General features: G+C 34.3%; 1 protein-coding gene across 1 annotated transcript; it reads right to left on the bottom strand.

Moving 5' to 3' along the window:
* Window positions 1-10,054: 10,054 nt before the first annotated feature.
* LOC108664630 lies at window positions 10,055-16,707 on the bottom strand. The gene is made up of 8 exons (XM_018151254.2): window positions 15,891-16,707; window positions 14,506-14,603; window positions 13,920-14,009; window positions 13,548-13,754; window positions 13,189-13,292; window positions 12,342-12,528; window positions 11,921-12,099; window positions 10,055-11,494 (listed from the first exon to the last, which is right to left on the bottom strand). Exons 1-8 carry the CDS (start codon window positions 16,476-16,478, stop codon window positions 10,797-10,799), a joined length of 2,151 nt encoding a protein of 716 aa, XP_018006743.1. The 5' UTR covers window positions 16,479-16,707; the 3' UTR covers window positions 10,055-10,796.
* Window positions 16,708-20,856: the final 4,149 nt, after the last annotated feature.

The raw sequence follows: 20,856 nt of genomic DNA, 5'->3' as shown, positions 1-20,856 counted from the left end.
ATGTTCTGAAGAAACTTTTCTCAAATTATCAATATGTAAGAAAAGATTTATGAAGAACCAGCGGCAAAAATCTCCATAGGATCAACGGCGCTCAAAAATATAAGTCCGTTTAAATTTTAAAATGAATTTGATTATATCCATTAACCAAATTAGAAATTGATTATGTAGCACAATTTCAACGGCATTAGACGAAAAATATCGTTATAAAATTTGGTTTAAATAAAACAGTAACTGACACTTTCTACTAATTATTGCAATATTTACCTTAATTTAGGAGATTTCGTAGCTCTATTGCAACAACTACACACAACACTATTTTAATTATATATTTTTATGATATTCCATCAGATTCTGCAAATGTTTTAGCTCGAATTAGGTATTTAGAGAATACCAAAGTCTGCGCGATACTGCATCATGTATTCAGTAATTTTGTATGGATCACAGTTTTCATATACCACTTACAAGTATTTATCTATTAAGATATTGAGTGAACTAGAATTTTTGGCCCTGAAAGAGGGTGAAACGTAAATGGAGCGCTAAGTGTATGATTAATGTATATTAAGAACTTCTTATCTTGCAACGAAATGATGTTAAACTCGTAATTTACCGAGAATGAATGATTTAAATTCGCGTAATGACCTGAGTCGCCATGACACAAATGCCGCCAATCTTCAATATAAACGAATCTGTACTTAAATCATTAATCAATGATCTGTTTAAATCGCAAGTTCACCAATAATATAAAAAAGGCAGTTAAATTATAAATATCTTAATTAAAAACATTTCGAGGACTAGCATTTTGAAATTATTATGAAAATTATAAAAATACAAGCATTATGAAAAATGTGAACGCAACTTGAATATTCACAATACAATCAAAACAAAAACGAAATTGATTAAAACATTAAGTAACTAGTAACAGTATTCACTATTGATTGTACCTATATTCTAGACTAACGCCAGCCAAGCGGCCTTGACTAACGTTGGTCAAGGCCAACCGTTTGTCATCAATCCCAGCCAAATAATTGTCACTAGCTTGGCTGTTGACCAACAACAACAGCAGCAACAGCAACAGTAGTGAAATAGCAACTGTTCCAACAGCAAATGTAGCATCAGTAGCTAGAGCATTAGTAGCAGGCTTCAATAATTATTTAATTATGACTTGAATTAGAAATTAATGTTCAGTTCCAACAATGTGTAGATCGCTTCGGCTAGAGTACTTCCCTCTCACTATTTCTAGTGCATGTAATGTGTACAAATGTAATTATGAATGTTATGCACATGTGCTTGTTACATACATCATTTGTTGTTTTAATGACTTAGGATTGATTTTAGGACACTTAATAAATAAATAGTGAACTGGTGTGCAGTGTTTCACTATCCTGTTATAGGACACTATTTTGATAATAATAATAGCGGTTCCAGCGTTTAGTAGGCCGTAGGCCTGTTGCCGATTATCAATATCGCAGAACATTCACAGCATTTAGAGGTCTCGAACTCGCAACTCACTGCTACAATTCTGCTGTGCTTAATCGCCCGGCCTCCTCGCCGATTCTGACCAGAAACTGGCGCACAGAGCTGGGATCGAACCCGCGCCTCTCTGCGCCAATCCTGGTACTCTGAACTGTAACCACTGGGCCACCTTAGCCCTGCTAGAAATGGCATAAGACCTAATGGTGGAAATTTTTTTCGATTCATTATAAGTTTTACTGAGTATTTGAAATTTTTTTACCAATGAACAATTACAGACAATTTATTGTAAAGGAAACATTTTGGCCAAAATAAAGACTAAATTCTTTTGTTTTAAACAGTGTATACACCTCCGGCTAAAGGCAAACGCGAATATTTAATCGTTCATCATTATAATTCTGGCATGTGTTTCAATCATTAAGAAAATGATCACAATCATATACATTCCTGCATCATTTGCAAGTCGCTGAATAATGTATTCTGTAATATGTTTACGTAATTTTGAACTCAATGCTGTGCCGGAACGGAGATATGAGATGAATATGTTTCCCTTAAAAATTACTAGCAGCTACGTTTTCTGACAGAGAAAAATAGAAAATAGAAAGAAAATATTTTCGCTTATAGACGTAGTTAAATCATTAATTAATCAAGTTAAATAATTAGTTAATCAACTCGTTTCAAGTTGATAAGATAAAGAATAGAAAACAAAATAAACTTTATAGAAAAATACGCAATTTATTTAAGAAGTTGCAAAGAAAAATCTTCTAGATTTTCAATGTATAAGAAGAAATTTTTGATGAACAGGCGAAAAAATTTATATAGTATCAATAAAGCTCATAAATAAAAGTCTGTTTGATATTTTCAAGAATTCGATATATATCCATTATACCAAATTGGATCTTGATTATGTAAAGGAATTTCAACAGCACGGGACGAAAAATAGCTCTGTAAAAGTTGGTTACAATAATAGAACAGTGTCTGGCACTTTTCCTTATTTTATCGCAATATTTACCTTAATTTCAGAGATTTTGCAGTTTTATTGCAACAAGTACACACAAAACTATTATAATTATATATTTTGATAATATTCCATCAGATTTAGCAAATGCTTTAGCTTGAACATTTTTTATAGAATACCAAAGTTTGCGCAAGAAATTCATCTTGTACTCAGTGATTCTGTACAGGAAACGGTCATCAAAAGTCGAGTCGTTGATGAGGCCAATGTCTTATAGTTAATATTTTTGACTCTTAAAGAGTATATAACGTATATTTATTCGTATAGAGAGTATGTTTTTTTTATTCATGGACGGATTACTTTGTAACTTGGTACACATATGTAAAATGGAAGTCTAAGATTTTTTGTTCGTGTAAATTTTTCGGAAAAAATGAAAGAAAACGTGAAATTCATAAAGAAAACTCCTATGATTTTCATGCTACAACATCGAGACGCATATCATTCGATGCGTAGAGACCATATCTATCCATTGGTATTTGTTTTTTTTTCAAAATTCTAATTTTTGTGGTTGGGGGAGCATTTTTTGTAAATTTTCCGATTTCCACCCCCCCACCATTTTCAAATATAATCCAAACCATAACGAAATTACAAAAAATGAAAGATCATTCTCTGGTACTTTTCTTTACGAATCGAATGGTATATCTCTCAATGATGTAGCTTGGAAACTGTATAGGAGATGATAGATTTTTAAGATGTCGCGTTTTGGAAATTTTAATTGTTCAGGGAAGCCAAATAAGTAAAATTTTTTAAAAAAAGGAGATAGATATGATAGATATTAGATATTTTAGCCCAAGCTTCCCCATTGCCCATTAGGTGCACTTAGGGTACCAGCACGCGTCTTTAGACTTATTCTTGTCCAGTTTAATATATTTCGTGTATATCTTTATTGTATTGTGAATATTCATGTTAAATTCACATTTTTTTAATACTTGTATTTATATAACTTTTTATAATACTTTTAAACTGCCGGTCTCCGAAATGTTTTTCATGAAGATATTGTTAATTTAATCACTTTTTAGCGCATTTTCTCATTTATGGAAAAAATGCACTATTGTGCTCGCCTTGTCCGTCTGTCTGTCTGTCCGTCTGTCTGTCCGTCCGTCTGTCCGTGACCTCAAGTTTTCGTCGACGAGAAAATGCGCTTTCTGTTACTCACTGCAGTGAGTACTGAGTTATATTTTTATTTATATTATTGGTGAACTTTCGATTTAAACAGATCATTGATTAATGATTTAAGTACAGGTTAGTTTATATTGAAGATTGGCGGCATTTGTGTCATGGCGACTCAGGTCATTACGCGAATTTAAATCATTCATTCTAAATAAGTTACGAGTGTGACATCATTTCGTTGCAAGAAATTATTTTGTTATTAAACATTAAGCGGCTACGAGGTGCCCAGTTTACGTTTCTCTCCCATAAGGGTCAAATATTTTAATCACGGAAGCCATTCCTCAGAAGAATGTAATGATATATAACCTTCATCTATACAGAATCACTGAGCTCAAGATGAATATTTTACGCCAACTTCGGTATTCATCGCCGAGATTATTTCGTTAAACACAAATAAATTAATCACGGAAGCCATTCCTCAGAAGAATGTAATGATATATAACCTTCATCTATACAGAATCACTGAGCACAAGATGAATATTTTACGCCAACTTCGGTATTCATCGCCGAGATTATTTCGTTAAACACAAATAAATTACGAGTTTGACATCACTTCGTTGCAAGATTGAAATTTCCGATTCTACATTTAGCGTAGAATAAATTCTATATTTTCTCATACCCTTCCTGGGCCAAAATTTAATGACTTACTTCTTACTATAATATCATTTATATACATATATAGCCCTACGACTGTCATCTATACATTATCACTGAACACATGATGCAGTTTTGCGCAGACTTCAATATTCTTTAAAAAACTTTATTCGAGCTTAAACATTTGCTGAATCTGATGGAATATCAACGAAATATATAATTAAAATAGTGTTGTGTGTATTTGTTGCAATAGAGATACGAAATTTCCAAAATTCAGGTAAATATTGCAATAAAATAGTAAAAAGTGTCAGTCACTGTTCCATTGTAACCAAATTTTATAATGATATTTGTTCGTCTTACGCCTTTGTAATTCCGCTATATAATCAAGTTCCAATTGGAATAAGGATATGTATCTCATTCTCTGAAAAAATCAAACGGACTTATATTTTCTAGCTCTGTTGATACTATGTAAATTTTTGCCGCTGTATCATCAATAAATTTCTTTTTGTACATACAGTGAAAATTCTAGAAGTTTTCTTTGGAACTTGGAAATGAACTGTGCCTTTTTCTATAAAGTTTATTTTGTTTTCTATTCTTCGTCTTATTAACTTGAAACTAGTGGATTAAATGATTTAACTTGATGAAGTAATGATTTAACTACGTTTATAAATAAAAATATTTTCCTTCTACACATTCTTTTCTCCGTCAGAAAACGAACCTACAATTCATTTTTAAGGGAAACTATATCATCTCATGTCTCTGTTCCGGCATAGCGGCATTGAGTTCAAATTAAGTAAACATATTACAGAAAACTCTATTCAGAGACTTGTTATTGATGCAGGAATAACTATGATTGTTATTATCGTCGTAATGATTGGAATACATGCCCAAATTATGATGAACGATTAAATATTCGCGTTTGCCTTAGCCGAAGGTGTGTACACTGTTTAGAACAAAAGAATTTAGTCTTTATTCCGGCCAAACTGTTTCCTTTACAATACATTGTCAGTAGTCGTTCAGTGGTGAAAACGCTTTTAAATACTAAATAAAACTTATAATAAATCGATAGATATTTCCACCTCAGGCCTTTTCCCTTTTCTCGAAGGGCTAATGGGTAACATTTTACCCATTGGCCGATATTTGTCCATGATGACGTCTTTCAATTGATATTCTCATAATTTATATAAAAATTATGTATATAGTGTGCCAAACAGGATAGTACCGCTTTTGAATAAACATTATTTAATAATCAAATAAGCATTATCAAAATATTGTCCTATAACAGGATAGTGAAACACAGCACACCCGTACACTCTTTACCAAGGGTACTAAAATCAATCTTAAGCCATTACAACAACAAATGATTTATTTAACAAGCACATGTGCATAACATTCATACTTAATTTGTACACATTACATGCACTAGAAATAACGAGAGGGAAGTACTCTAGCCGAAGCGATCTACAACGCGCAGGGCCTGCTGCGGGCTTGTGATTCCATCAGGGTTTGTTAAAGCGTGGAGTGATGATCTCTTTTGTCTTAGGAAAAGACTGCAAGCTTGCTGAAATTATTGCATGAGTAATGTTGTGATTGCTTGCCTCTATGTTGTTGCCTGGATGTATGCCTTGCTGAGTGAGAGCAGCTGACCAGGCAGCCCAAGACCCATCACCAAACATCCAGGAGGGACGAGTCCAGTATCGCACAGCTTGGAGGCCTCAATTCCAATGCAGGTTTTAGGAACCCCCATTGTCATCAATAGTGTGAATTGTTGATAAAGGGACAAGGTCAGCTGCTATGAAGGTTACATCAAGTGTTGAGAAGGAGTTGTGATAAATGCTGAAGTAGGTAGGCTGAGATGGTGGGGTTAGTAGAGCTATGGATGGTTTTGCAATAAGTGACTCAAATAAATTTCGGCCTGTTGCATTAGCTACCTTGCCAGGCTCCCATAGGGAGTTATGAGCATTGAAGTCACCAACAATGACACAAGAGGGTGCCAGTTGATCAAAGTAGTGTGTGAATTCTTGGTGGGTCACAGTTTCATTTGGGTTGGATATATTGAGAACTGACATGGGTTCATTTCCTTGCAGAAAAACAGTTAGCCCTAAAAATTCTAGTTTACCTTGGATAAAGGGATTTATTGCAAGGCCAGTAAAAGGAATATCGCTGCGGACAAGGATAGCAAGGCCACCACCTGCATGGTTGGCATTTCTATGCTTGTAAATGGCTGTATAGTTTATAAAGCAGGGTTCATATGATGAGGCAAGCCAAGTCTCTGCCAGGCAAACAATGTGTGGCTTAGTGGTGTAAAGGTGAAGTTTGAAATTGCTCAGCTTGTTTCGGAGGCTGTGACAGTTCCACTGAAGTACTTTTATTTCTTTTTGGATGGACATTTTGAAGATTGTGTAATACGTGCATTTTTAGTTGTTGGGGTTGACTTAATCTTACCTGCCAATGGGTGGTGATTGTTACCTTCCCTCAAGGCCCGTGGGTCTGTTCCTGGGCTTTTACCATACACAGCTGCAGTCACACAATGCAGAGGAGCTCCAAACACAGCCCTGTCAAAATTTTCGTGCCGATTAAGGTCGTTTTAGAGGAACTATATTCGGCTTAGGGGTGAATCAGGAGCACCCTGTCAAAATTTTCGTGCCGATTAAGGTCGTTTTAGAGGAACTATATTCGGCTTAGGGGTGAATCAGGAGCAAGTCGGCCACGTAGGGTGTTTTGCTTCTATTTACCAGCCTCTTTTGGAAGTCAATTGCCCGGTAGGCCAAATCCTGNGTATCGGTAGTCAGGCTGGTACGGGAGATGTTGCTGCCACGGCTGCCAGTTCAAATCTATATGAAATTATAGGTGCGCCTCCTCGTCACCTGGCAGCAAGTGAAGAAGAAGATGCGCAAAAGAGTGGTAATTTCTTACACAAGATATGAATTGCATATTAGACATAGTCCTCTTAAAGTTACTCGATTATCTTTCACACACAATAAGGATCAAAATATTCCAGCTTTATAATAATTCTACTATCAATGAAAGTAGATATGATAACCGTCATCCATACAAAATCACTGAAAACAAGAAGCAGTTTTGCGCTGGCTTTGGTATTCTATAAAAAAACTATATTTGAGCTAAAACATTTGCTGAATCTGATGAATATCATCAAATATAATAATTAAAATGGTGTTGTGTGTAGTTGTTGCAATAGAGCTACGTAATGTCCAAAATTAATTTATATATTGCAATAAAATAGTAAAAGTGTCAGTCACTGTTCTATTGTAACCAAATTTTAATTATATTTTCGATCCTATGCTGTTGAAACTCCGCTACATAATTAAGTTCTAATTTAGTTAATGGATAAAATCAAATTTCTTATAAAAGTTATAAATCCTTCTAACAGTGAACTTTCTCGTTAAATTTCGTACCCTTTACGGTCCAAATAGTAGGAAATTAGACATTATCTTTAGACTATGGTCGAATATTATGACCTTCATCAGTACAAAACTACTGAACATACTGTAGCTGCGCAGCTCAACAGTCTCTTGTCGACCAGGGTTCCGCTGATTACTAGGGGACTGTGCCGATTGTACTCTCTCTCATTGTTTTAGCTGCCAGCATCGGGAGTGGCCACCCGTTATGCGCCTTGTGAAATCTCGGATGAAGCTGTCTGTGTTTTTCTGAGCGGACGATTATCGGCAGCCGTCAGTGTTTCCAAGCGGATAAATTTCGTCAGCCGTCAGTGTCTCCAAGCGGATAAATTTCGTCTGCCGTCAGTGTTCCAAGCGGATAAATTTCGTCAGCCGTCAGTGTTCCAAGCGGATAATTTTCGTCAGCCGTCAGTGTTCGCCTGACTGAGAAATCTTGTTAATGGTCAGTGGTCACCTGACCCTGGAATTGTGTAAATTGTCCGTGTTACCTAATGTAATATACTGTAAATCGTCCGTGTTTATCTAATGGAAAATACCGTAAGTCGTCTGTGTCACCTAATGTAAAATACTGTAATTCGTCCGTGTTTACCTAATGGGAAATACCGTAAATTGTCTGATTACCTAATGTAAAATCTTGTAGATCGTTTGTGCTTCCTTGGCGGAAGAACGTCGTACGCCGGTTGGGTTACCTAGTGTGGGATATCCTTACCCGTTTGTGTTTACCCGGTTATTATTCTTAGCCGTTAGGGGCATTTTTTAAGCCCTTCGTGTTAACCTAGTGTAGGGCAGTTTCAAGCCGTCTGTTTACTGGGTATTGGGGAATTTCTTGGCCGTCTTGTGTTTACCTAGTTTAGAATATTTTTTAGCCGTCTGGGTTCCTTAGCCGTCTGAATGTGCCTAGCGTAGGGTATTTTACTGTCTGTGTTTGTAAGTTTGAAGGTCGTGGATCAATGTTCTTTTAGCTTCCGTAATAAAGATTTATAACGTAGATTTTAACTTCATTTTTCTGGCCTTCTACTAGAAGTTTTGGCTTTGATTTATTCCACTATCCCGTCGGGATGGCTAGTGTATGTTGATCTCCCGCAACAATAAGAAGCATATTTGCATAGACTTCAGTATTTCATATAAAATTTTTATGTGAGCTTAAACATTTGCTGATTCTGATGGAATATCATCAAAATATAATAATTAAAATGGTGTTGTGAGTATTTGTTTGCAAAAGAGCTACAAAATGTCCGAAATTAATGTATAACATAACATAACATAGTGATCTCGGCGCTGCAGTGTAGGCCTGATGTGGCCTGTCGCCGATTCTTTTCCTTTTCGTGCCTTGTTCACAGAAGATCTAAAATCATTTTAAAAAGTCATTTGACCGGATATTTTCATGACTGACAATAGTTTGAAGTAGCTACTAGACTTCCACCGGGTTCGATATGGTGCTAGGCATTTCAAATCTGAACATATATTATATATATTGCATTAAAATAATAAAAGTGTCGGTCACTGTTCAATAGTAACCAAACTTTATATTAATATTTTCTAACATATGCTGTTGAAATTCCGCTACATAATTAGGTTCTAATTTAGTTAATGGAAATAATCAAGTTCTTTATAAAAAATCAAATGGGCTTTTACTTTCGAGCTCTGTTGATACTATGTAGATTTTTGCCACTGCATCATCAATAAATCTCTTTTTATACATTGAGAGCTCTGGATGAGTTTTCTTTGAAACTTGGAAATGAATTGTGCCTATGTCTAGAAGGTATATTTTTTATTCTCTACCTTATTTACTTGAAACGAGTTGATTAACTGATTATTTACCTATGTCCAGAGCTGGGCAGCGCTACTTGGAAATGTAGCGGCGCTACCGCTACCGCTACATGCTCTAAATATAGCGGGCGCTACCGCTACCGCTACATCCACTTGATTGTAACGGGCGCTACCGCTACCGCTACAGTAAAATGTAGCGCGCTACATTAGCCGCTACAATGGCCAAAATTATCGGAAATCTCTATATATTTATTGTTCTGCTATTGGGATTTACTCATTAACATTTAATGATAATAAAACATTTTCAAAACATATCAATGCAACTTTATTACAATTAACCTATCCAAACTAGTACTGGTTAGTGGTTACTGTGGTTAAACACAGTAAATAGAAGTTAGTTATTCTACTTATTTACTTATTTTTATGTTTTACCTTCCCTACATGGATGTCTACTTTAATCTACGTACCAATCTCAAAAAGTATTCACATATATATACAAATAAAAGACTGATTTTTTATATATAGATTCAAGTACACATCCATGTAGGGAAGGTGAAACAAAAAAATAACTCTAAGCAAAGTGAAACTTGAAAAAATACCTGTAACATTTACACGCAATTCGTAAGCAAATTGATATATAAAAATAAGTAAATAAGTAAAATAACTAACATTTACTCGCAAGCAAACAACTCGGAAAATCGGAAATTTTACGCAAATTCCTTTATCCTTTATTTATCCTTTATTACACGGAAATTCCTTTAACCTTTATTTACACGGAAATTTTATCCTTTCAAAATACCAGCATTTCAAAATGAACAACCAAACTGTTCATTATCATTTATCAAATTAATTAATATCAGTTTTAGCTAAGTTAGGTCAGTTTTATTTGCAATACTCGCTACTTGGTCACTTCTATCCATATATTAAACTTGATATAAGCTGCCAGTTACAGAGGATTCTATTCACATGCTAAACTTACTAAGTTAACGAACACAAACGGCCTGAAACAGGTTACATATTACCAATGAAATAACTCAAATAAGCGTCAGAGCTATAAAATCATTAAAGACACAAGTTCATGTTGAGAACAATAGCTGCCGACATGCTCACGTTGATACCACATCACTGAGATAAATTAATGGGCAATCTTGACTAAAAAGTGAATAATGATGCACAGTCTGTTCATTATAGCACAGATATATCATATATGATCTTTTACCAAGCCAAACTCAGTCGTATACGGTATACCGTATACGTGATAACTGATAACCCGCAATTAAATGAGCAAAAAATTCATCGCCATTTGAACAGTCTCAAGCATTTCAATTTTATTACACGGAAATTCCTTTAACCTTTATTCACACGGAAATTTTATCCTTTAAAAATACTAGCATTTCAAAATGAATATCGGACAAGCTTGAACGCTTCGGTTTTAGGATATCCTTTCCCAAGGAAAACATCCTCTCCACCGCAGCACTAGAAGGGATTGGAGTGTTGTACTCAACAAAAATCTCAAGAAACGGGTTACAAGGAAATGATTCAGGAGCAGGTAAAGCGGTGCTTAGCGGACTTTCCAAGTAATTCTTCACTAGTCGATCTCCTTCATTGACGTGAGTGTGACCTCGTGGTTTCTGGAGTTCATTAAAGAATGAATCAGCATTCTCCTCGTCATCGCTGCTGCTGCTGGTAGCTTGTGTATTCGTGTTAGAAAGCTTCCCATCAACCAGAGAGATCATTTTCTGTCTGACCTCTTTCAGTTTAGATTCGTCTTTACACCAGGTTAATTTGAATTGGGGGTGAAAAGCTGAAGCGATGATGCAATCAAGGTCTTCCAGTTGGTTGGAAAACCTGGTTTGAATGCCCATTAATAAAGCATCCACAAGAGGTGCGCAGTGGCGCAAAGTTTTATCCTTAGTCGCCTTCAACTTCTGGACACATACATTAATAACAGGGACGAGAAGCCCCATGAAGGCTTTTTCTTCGCCTTGAAGGATGTCGAGGCTCACTGCAACAGGCTTCAGAACCAGAATATATTCCTTTAACAAACTCATGTCACCTGAAAGCAAATGTATTTTTCATTTTTGAGTTGCAAACACATTCGCTTTATTTTATATTAATGTACAATTTCAGTACAAACATGAGTTATATAATATAATAATATTATATCATTTACATGTTACATAATACGGTAATACCTATTATAACGAGCATATTTATTAAAAAAACATGAAACATGTTAACATATCATATGTAATATAATATTATAAATAAATATTTATATTAATGCAATAACAAAGTATCTTTTAAAATTTCTTATATAGGTTATAGTGTAACTATAATTGAACATTTTATTAAATAAAGTTCAAATGAGCAATTTACTCACTACCTAGGCTAGGCCTAGCTATCATGTATGATGTATCATGTAAGTCATGTAACCTATGTAATTAATAATTAGTTTATTTTTATATCTTAGTGATCTTACATAATGTAAACAGGGGTATCTTGAGAATGTTGCAAACTCTATTTAGTTCAGTAGTTTTCTTATCGTAGACTGTCACCAGGCATGTAACAGAGTCGTAAACAGAGTTCCACCGTGTTGCAGTGGGGACCACCAGCATCTTGCCCAATTCCATTTTTATAACATCTGCGGCCTGGGTGCTTCTGTGTGTATAAATTTATGATTTAATCATTTAATATATATATATATATAAATTATATTATAATATATATAATGATTAATGAATAACATTTGATATTATATTTACAGTAATACGAATACAACCTATAGCTATAAGTAATGTGGAACTATTTTCAAGAGTAATAGAATGTATATCAGTAATATTTATAATGTTGCAAATAAAAGGAATAAATATAAATGTTTTATATTTGATAAATTATATCACCTGCACTGTTTATTCCAAAGTTCCCGAGCTTTGGCAAATGCACTCCTGTAGATCTTCTTATAGGAACTACTTGATGTCATGGCCTTTTCAGCATCACTGGTGGCTACCAAATTGAGGTTGTGAGCGGCACATCTTTGGTGCTGGGGCAGCACGTACATCTCATTGCCACTCTGCTCTCCAGACTCAGCTGTGAATAAAAAAAAATATGTACGAAATACAATAAGTCAATAACTGAGGTATTATGCTACATTGATATTACTGAAGTGATAATAAATAATTAACATTTACATGCATGATTAATTGACTATATATGTAGATATACATATATTCAGATAAATTGCTAATTTTTACAACACTTCTCTTTAACTTCACTTCTTGTTGTTTGTTTGTCTGCTACAAATCTTATAATCAAAATTTAACACACTTCTACTTATCCTATTGATCTGAAATTTTGCACACTTGCATAAAGTTGGAGACAATGCAAGAATCAAACGACAAAATAAATAATTTTAAAATTTTTTTTTCACTATTGAAAAAATTTATAAAATTATTTTGTCAGCTACTAATCTTATAACTGATATTTGACACATTTTTATCTGTCTGATTATTCTGAAATTTTGCACACTTGTGCGAAGTCGGAGGCAATGCATGAATCAACTGACAGAATAAATAATTTTGAAAAAAAATTTATATACTAAAAAATTGAAAAATTAATGTTTTAAATATTAGAAAATAAAATAAGAAATTTATTGTACAGTACATCTGTAACATTGGAGACACTGGAATCTTTAGAAGGGTTTTCTTTAGAAATTAATTTTTAAATGTATATTTTAACAATTATAAGTACCTTCTAGTATGTCAGCGATGTCTACAATTTCAGTAATGTCCTCATTCTCATCACCTTCATTCGCTTCATTATGAGAGTTATCTATGACTTCATCACCAAAGAGCCTAAAAATGATAAAATAAAAATAGATGATAATATAGCCACTGATATAATTTGAATGTTTAAGTATCTAAAATGGTATAGAATTATAGATATAACTCATATAACTGACATAAGATAGGTAAAAGTTGAATATATGAAAATTATTTGATGATATATAGACATTTTAATATAAATTATGTAATGATCATGCATGTAACATATTCATATATCAATATGACAATGTCAATATGAATGTCGTTAATGCTCAATTATAATACCTGAACGCCTTGACAAAATTGCTTCCATTATCTGTTGTCGTTCTCTTAACCTTATTTTCAATTCGGAATTCCATGTGGACGGTTTCCATCATCTTTGCCAAAATGTTATATGTATGGCGTCCTAGAAGACGCCGACATGCCAGAACTGACCTTTTCCTCTTCATAGTCGTTGGATCAATCCAATGCACAGTCATACCAAGATATGATCTGGGTAGTAAAAGTACATTTATATAATTATATTTCGATTATTCATGTTCAATTATGTTACTGTAAAAAATAAATTGGCATATGTCATAACGTATTGATTAAATTCATTTACATTTTATCATGTTATGTATAAATTTATTAAAAAAATATGAGCATACGGCATACCTGTTTCGGCAAGACCAAACATCTGCTGTCGTGGCAACTGACTGAACATTGGCAAGTAGAGCCTTTAAATCTTCAGTGGCTTGGCGAAACCTTTAAAGGTGTAATACAGCAAATTAAAAAAAAACTATTAACAAGTACTACTATAGTGTAATATAATATTTTATATTTACAAGGACAAAAAATCATCAATGATAATCTTTCTAATTACCTGCCACAACAAATTATAAATCCAGGCCCATATAATTTAACTCAATCAGTCAATCAGTTAGCTACTATGTGTTACGTGTATTTCTATTTCACAAAATAAAATATCTTCATTGTAATTTAGGATTGTGGTTTATTATGTTATTTATACATATGCTGGTACGGTACTGTAATAACTGATATGTGCATATATATAATATTTACGTGTTTATCTAAGCAGCACTCAATTTATACAAAAAAACGTAAAAAACTTTTACATTTTTAAAAAATTAAAAAAAAACGTAAAAAAACGTAAAAAACATAGAAACTTTTTACACACATAATATTTTCTTTAAAAGAAGAACAGCATGGATGATATTAAATAATAATTAATACTACTAACCTTTCTTCAATTTTACGTGTAAGAGAACGTCTACTCATGACGTTAATAGCAGGTTGGAGAGTTTTTATAAGGCTGCCAAACGTTGCAGAATCCACCACCTAAATATAAAACAAATGCAGTAATAAAAATACTGTATATAAGTATAGGTACCTGTAATGTAAAAAAAAGTGATGGTCTTTGTTACCCCAGCTCTTGGGGTTTCTTTGACCGGGTGGTAAAATCAATTTTATTTTTTAGTAAAATAACTCCAAATAACTCCAGGTTATGGTGCCTTGTAGTAGAACTCTTCTAGTTACATATACAAAAGACAGATTTTAGGAAAGTGTCATAGTTTGCAAATGGAGGGCGCCGCCCCCAAATGGGCAAAATGTGACCACCTAATGGCAGCCATGACGGGGTAACATAGACCGGTTTGGAAATTAAGTTAAAATTACCATATATAAGACTCTGTAGAGTCTGAAACATAAAGAAAAAAACATTAATAGGTATATCAAACATAATATATGTTATATAGTATAGGTACCTATGGTAATTTTAACTTAATTTCCAAGCCGGTCAATGTTACCCCGTCACGGCTGCCATTAGGTGGTCAAAGTTACCCCATTGGGGGGTGGCACCCCCCATTTGCAAACTATGACACTTTTCTAAAATTTATTAATTTTTTAACCTATTAGATATGCAAACTTTTTAAATCTTTCTATTGAGTTACATAGCCTCAGTATTAGGCCTTTGACAAAATTTTTCTATGTCGAATCGTTTTTGAGTTTTGGGGGTTTTTGTTAAAAAAACGAAAAGTGGTCAAAGTTACCCCGCCAGTCAAAGTTACCCCGCTGGTCAAAGTAACCCCATTTTACGGTACAGCTATATAACTCGGGCATTGAAATAAAATATTTCAATTTTATATATCAGTTTAATTAGGTATTTAATTTCAAATTTACTTTACTCATATATGTAGACCAGGGTACGCCATATTTATGGCAACGGATGTTTGCTATTAAATAAATTTGTTTGTAGGAGACTTGTCTTTTATAATGAATCTTAATATCATCTATTAATTCATCTACCTATTTTATTTTGCAGAAGTCTAAGGTGTCTAAATTTACTATTACTTATGGCGGTAGTTAGAAATGCTTCAAATGCAATTGTCCCCCTTCGTGAAAAGGGCGTCAAGGCTAGAGTAATTCAGTCATTGCAAAAGAGCTCCAACTTTGTCATGAAACTGTGTGGAAAGTGGTAAAAAAATTCAAGGAAACTGGTGAAACATGAAATCAACCTAGGCCTAGTCAAGGGTCCAAACAAAACAATCGGTCAAAAACACAAGGGAGAAGTTGAGAAGAAATACTAATGTAGTAAAATAATCAAAGTTCTGTCATTAAATTACTTACCTCCAGAGGTAGCATATTATCCACAAAAAAGGTGATTATTTTTTGGTCAACGTTAGATTGACAGACTGCTCGACTGGCGAAAGCCATGGAATGTTCAATCTTCTGCTGTTTTGTACAAGGTTGAGTGTCATTTTCTTTGTCCGTACCACTACGACTTCTCTTGCGCTCTTTTGTAGCAGTTTCAATGAGGTTGTTTAAGTTTTTGGCTAAATTTGGATGCACACGGGTCATGTGAAGTTTCAGATTGTGCATTGATCTTCTATTTGCAGATATAACTTTTATCTTTGGAGCACAAATTAAACATTTATACTCAACATTATTTCCCTTAACACCAGTGAATTTGTAATATTTTTCAAGAAAGGGCCAAGGATTAGATGTATCTGACTCCTGAACAGATGATGTCGATGGCAATGGTGAACGCAAAGTACAAGTACTTGTACTAGCCTTAGTAGGTGAGCCGACTGGCATAGACACAGTCACTGATAGTGATGGCTTCTCCTCCTCTGACAGTTGCAATTCTGCATCATCATTATCCCTGGACGCACAAGGATCGTTCTCGGCCTTAGTAATATTAATATATTTATCCATTTTAAGTGAGTACGAAAATATCAATTATTTGGCATACACTAGACTAGAAACCATTTTCAAATCCTGAAATTCAGTGGTATAGCCTATAGGCCTAAGCTGGCGCCTGGCAGTTAGTTGCTACCCCCTAAGTTCGTAATCCTAACAAACCGGAAAACCTACATGAACGGCGACACAACCACACCCTACAAGCGCTCTCAGCCAACTGAAGCTAGGTGGCTGACGTCCGTGAACTTGTAACAGAGGAACAAGTGGAAACTTGTAACAACGCGTAAAAACTGAATGTAGCGGTAGCGCTGTAGCGGCAAAACCTCGTATCGCTACTCATATATGTAGCGGGCGCTACCGCTACCGATACATTGACTTAAATGTAGAGCCGCTACCGCTACCGCTACTGAAAATGTAGCGGCCGCTAGTAGCGGCCGCTACATGTAGCGCGCTACTGCCCACCTCTGCCTATGTCTATAAACATAAATGTTTTCTCTATACACATATTTTCCTCCATTAGAAAACATACCTGCTATTCTTTTTTATGGGTAACTATACCATCTCATGTCGCCGGTCAAGCATGGCTGCAGGAATAAATCGGATTGTGATTATTTTCCTAATGATTGAAATACATGCCAGAATTATAACGATGAACGATTAAATAATGGCGTTTGCCTCTGCCGGAGGTGAGTACGCCGTTTAAAACAAAAGAATTTAGAATTGGTAGAGGATGGAAACTAAAAGCAATATATAAACTGGGCTTCTGTTTAAAAATATATGATTCCAAAATTTTTAGGTCTGAAACACATGTTGGGGAAGCGAAAATCCTAAAATGACTATTGGACACCGATACGTTGCATTGCTCGGTATGAATACGTACGGCTGAATGAGGGGGATGCGCAAGTATGTTCCCTGTTCTGTAACTCCTGCCCCCATGCTCTGCATGCAAGCCTAGTATAAAAATTGCGCGATGTCATACCGACATGCGCAGATGTGCACTGCGCACAACTTTATTGATAAACTAGGGATGATCGCATAAGAACAGGGAGAGGATCTTTGCTTTGCACATGAAAAACTAGCTAATTTCAAAATTGTTCACCAGTAATACATGTAGATTCACATTCGGGAGGTATTTAGAGAATAGATCTTTCAATTCCTTTGCCATGGTCTCAAATGCGGGGTCAAAGTAAGGAAAAAACAATAAAAACAATTCCTATCGTTTCGCTCGGGAACAATCTCAGCATATTGCTTAGACAAGAATTTCTTAATTTGAGTATATTTCACGTTTTCCCCTTTTTTGTCGTTTTCTAAGAATTTCACGTTTTCTTTGATTTTTTTCCGAAAAATTTACACGAACAAAAAATCTTAGATTTCCGTTTTACATATGTGTACCAAGTTTCAAAGTGATCCGTCCCTGAATGAAAAAAAGTATTTTTGGGACCCAGACGCTCCCCTAAGTTACATTATGCCGCTTTGAAGTGCTCCCCTATGCGTTAAATACCCTTTAAGGGTCAAAAATATTAACAGAACGACGCTAGCCGCAAGTCCGATTTCGCTTTTGATAACCGTCTCCTATACAGAATTACTGAGCATAAGACGATTTTTTTGCGCAAACTTTGGTATTATATATAAAAAATTTCAAGCTAAAACATTTGCTAAATCTGATGGAATATTATCAAAATATATAATAAAAATATTTTTGAGTGTACTTGTTGCAATAAAACTACAAAATCTCCGAAATTAAGGTGAATATTGCGATAAAATAGGGAAAAGCGTCTGTCACTGTTCTATTATTGTAACCAACTTGTAGAGATATTTTTCGTCCCGTGCTGTTGAAATTCCATTACATAATCAAGTTCCAATTTGGTATAATGGATACGAATAGAATTCATGAAAAAATCAAACGGACTTATATTTTTGAGCTTTATTGATACTATGTAGATCTTTTTCGCTGGTTTATCAAAAATCTCTTCTTATACATTGAAAGTTCTAGAAGAGTTTTCTTTGAAACTTCGGAAATGAATTGTGCCTTTTTCTATAAAGTTTATTTTATTTTCTATTCTTTATCTTATCTACTTGAAACGAGTTGCTTAATTAATTATCTAAGTTGCTTAACTATTAATTTAACTACGTCTATAAACAAAATATTTTCTTTCTACACATATTTTTCTCCGTCAGAAAACGTTGCTGCCAGTAATGTTTAAGGGAAACTATATCATCTCATGCCTCCGTTCCGGCACAGCGGCATTGAGTACAAAACTGAGTAAACATATTACAGGATACATTATTCAGAGACTTACAAATGATGCAGGAATAAATATGTTTGTGATTAACTTCATAATGATTGAAATACATGCCCGAATTATAATGATGAACGATTAAATATTCGCGTTTGCCTTTAGCCGGAGGTGTATACACCTCCGGCTTTTATTGGTTATATTTAATTATTTTATATTATATTATATAAATTGTTTATTGGTTACAAAGCAGCCACGAAGTTTCTAGATTGCGTTTCCTCCCCTTTAAAGGTCAAAAATATTAAGCTGTGGACGAAAGTATTTTTCAACCATAATCTAATCTGATAACCGGCATCCATACAGTATCACTGAACGCAAGATGAATGTTTTGCGCAAACTTTCGTATTTTCTGGCGAGATTAAATAGTTAAATCCAAATGAATTATGACTTTAACATTTCGTTGCAAGCATGTAATGTCTTGATATTTTTAAGCGAGCATTAGAAGCTCAATTTCAGTTTCTTACCCTCTTAGGGTCAAAAAATCACTTCTAGAGAAAGCATTTCTTCAAATTAACCTGAAAGATATGTCTATAACCGTTGACTATACAGAATAACTGAACAATTGATGACTGTTTCGCGCAGACTTCGGTATTCGATAAAAAATTTTTATTTTAGCTGAAACCTTGTTGAATCTGATGGAATATCATCAAAATATATACTTAAAGTAGTGCTGTGTGTAGGTGTTCCAGTAGAGCTACGAAATGACTAAAATTAATTTATATTATATTACATTAAAATAGTAAAAGTGTCAGTCACTGCTCTATAGTAACCGAATTTTATAATGACATTTTCGATCCCTTGCTGTTGAAATTCCGATACATAATTAAGTTCAAATTTAGTTAATGGATATAATCAAATTCTCTATAAAAATCAAATGGACTTATATTTCCGAGCTCTGTTGATACTATATAGAATTTTGCCACTGCATCATCAAATCAATAAATCAATTTTTGTGCATTGAAAGTTCTAGATGAATTTTCCTTGGAACTTGGAAATCAATTGTGCATTTTTATATAAAGTATATCTTGTTTCTTAACCTTATTAACTTGAAACGAGTTGATTAACTAATGATTTACCAACCTGGTCGACTAATGATTTAACTACGTCTATGAACAAAAATATTTTCTTCCTACACATATGTTCAGCCGTCAGAAAACGAACCTGATTACTCATTCTTAGGGGAAACTATAGCATCTCATGTCTGCTTACCTGCATAGCGGCATTCCCAGTTAAATTTCGGAGACGCATTCTGCGCCGTTCACGGCACAAGAACAGTTTAGCAGCAGCATTGCAGCAGGAATCTCAGGAAACTGTCCCTTGTTAAAAATCGAGACAGGGAGCAGCCGCATATTGGCAGGAATTTCACAGCGTCATATATATAGGCAACGGCTTTCCGTCCGTGTCCGTTTCGAGGCAGGTTGAGAGCAGGATATCAATAGGGGGTGAATTGGGGGTTTGGTAAGAAGTGGGAGAGCAAATGAGTTTCTATGTTGACAAATGTTGGTTCTATGTTAACTAGTTTACTTAAACGTTTTGCATACTATGTTTATTGAAATCGCAACTATACGTCATAACAATGGTGAAGCACACATTATCTTGCTCACGATTTGTATGTCATATTATTCGGTGGTGACTAAATGTATTAAAAAACTTTCCTGTTGAAGAATAGAAAACCAATAGATGAGTTTTAAAAGAATTGTAACGTAAAGAGAGGTATTCCATATGGAATGATTAGCATAAAATCCCATATTGCATCTAGGTACAGTCAACAATCTTCCTCCTGAAAAACTGTTTGATTTCCTGAAATAAATTAAACAGTTCGTAACAGGCTATAAACTATAAATATTGATAAGAAATATTTATCAAAAATATTTTGACATAAAGTCAGTCAAATTGATTTTTAAATAGTGCTCGGAATAATATTATTCTTCATAAATTGTCTAATTAACAAAAGAATAGCGATTATGGCGCAAGTCGTAATTTGAGAAAGAATTGGGGTAAAAAAATTGAAATCCACCCTAAAATTTCAGAATGCGGGAGTATATTCTAAAGATTTGTTCAGACAATAAGTTAAAAATAATTACCAAGTGTGGAAA

Source organism: Hyalella azteca, unplaced genomic scaffold, assembly GCF_000764305.2.
Source record: "Hyalella azteca isolate HAZT.00-mixed unplaced genomic scaffold, Hazt_2.0.2 contig10575, whole genome shotgun sequence".
In the NCBI taxonomy this organism is placed as follows: Eukaryota; Metazoa; Arthropoda; class Malacostraca; order Amphipoda; family Hyalellidae; genus Hyalella; species Hyalella azteca.
The sequence above is the reverse complement of the archived record's forward strand: the minus strand, read 5'-3'. Positions and strand labels throughout refer to the sequence as shown.